Genomic DNA, 1228 nt, shown 5'->3' with positions numbered 1-1228 from the left:
CTCAGCTGTTTGAAAGCTCAGCAAATGTACTCAACGTCTGATCATTGTTTTAGACCTTGCACAGCAGTGTTGCTTCATGGAAAACTATACTTTATCTAACTCTTGAGATATTTATCTGATATCTTTATGAGTATAGTTTGATGGATTTATACTCTTTTAAATAAACGTTCATTTCTTATTTTGTTGCAGCAAGTCAGCAATGTATATGCTCATATATTGAATATTGTGACCAATGTTTCAACCTGTGTTCATTTGGAGAGGGGAGATGGCAGCTGGGTAGCAATTTATAGCATCTATGGTCAATCGTTATCATTGTTGCTCCTTTAGAATAGGTAGTAGTCAAAAAGAGGAAAAAATAATTGAGATGACAAAAATTAATAGCATTTTGATTGTGTCTATATAAAATTCAAAGGAGGATTTTGCCAATAATTGGTTATTTGAGCATTTCAGAGCACTGAGCATGACTCCTATAAGTCTCCAGTTTGTTTGTTTTTTTAAGAACCAGATTCTTCACTTTGTCAATATGCTGTTAGCCTCTAAGAAGTTGATATGATGTAATCCAGATGATGGATTCTCCTTTTCATCTTTAACACTTAAATATAAACCGAGTACACTGGTCATCATATTTAAATGTAGGTGTGTGATAGCCTGTCAGTTTGGGAAGCTTATTATGCTCCTAACAGCTGTGAATATCTTTAGAAAGTAAGTTAGCGTGTGTTTGTGATACTCCATCACTTCTCTTTTAGAAAAGCAAAAGGATATTCCGTACCTATGGAGAGAAAGAGGTCTTCCCAGAGTAGCAGCTCACATCACTGGGAATAATCAGCGATCCAGGCCATTGACAACACCAAGTAAGAGAAATATCAAATATATACTTTAAGAAAAGGTGATGGAAAAAGTATTCCAAACTGTTTGTTTCACTTTTACCTGAACTTGAAACACTCATGTTGCGATCGACAAAATGGTCGGTGGTCATCAGAGTTGCAGACTGACTATTTTCAGGAGCAATCACTCCCATGGCATCGCTGGCCTCCAGACATAACGAAAGAAAGAACTCTCCTTTGTGGTTTCCAGGGTCCATCGTGGCACGTCTTTCTCTCTAAGGCAGTTTCACTCTCTTGTGACTATTTCTTTCATTGCATTCCCTTCGAAGATAATAAAATAAAAATAAACAACTCAGTTACTTTTACCATGAAACACAAAATTATACCTCAGAATCGCATTTGTA

The 1228-nt window shown here is 36.2% G+C and overlaps 1 protein-coding gene across 1 annotated transcript in view; it reads left to right on the top strand.

The window, feature by feature from the left end:
• TNFSF10 (TNF superfamily member 10) overlaps nucleotides 1–1228 on the top strand; it is a 23298-nt gene that overhangs the window by 19393 nt on the left and 2677 nt on the right. Inside the window, exon 4 of the mRNA XM_045297552.1 lies at nucleotides 747–851. Coding sequence (XP_045153487.1) covers nucleotides 747–851 — 105 coding nt within the window. The remainder of the gene's footprint in view (nucleotides 1–746; nucleotides 852–1228) is intronic.

The sequence above is a fragment of the Echinops telfairi genome, unplaced genomic scaffold (genome assembly GCF_000313985.2).
Source record: "Echinops telfairi isolate 266 unplaced genomic scaffold, ASM31398v2 ScPeMD7_7420;HRSCAF=8458, whole genome shotgun sequence".
NCBI lineage: Eukaryota > Metazoa > Chordata > Mammalia > Afrosoricida > Tenrecidae > Echinops > Echinops telfairi.
This window is presented reverse-complemented; position numbering and strand designations above follow the sequence as displayed.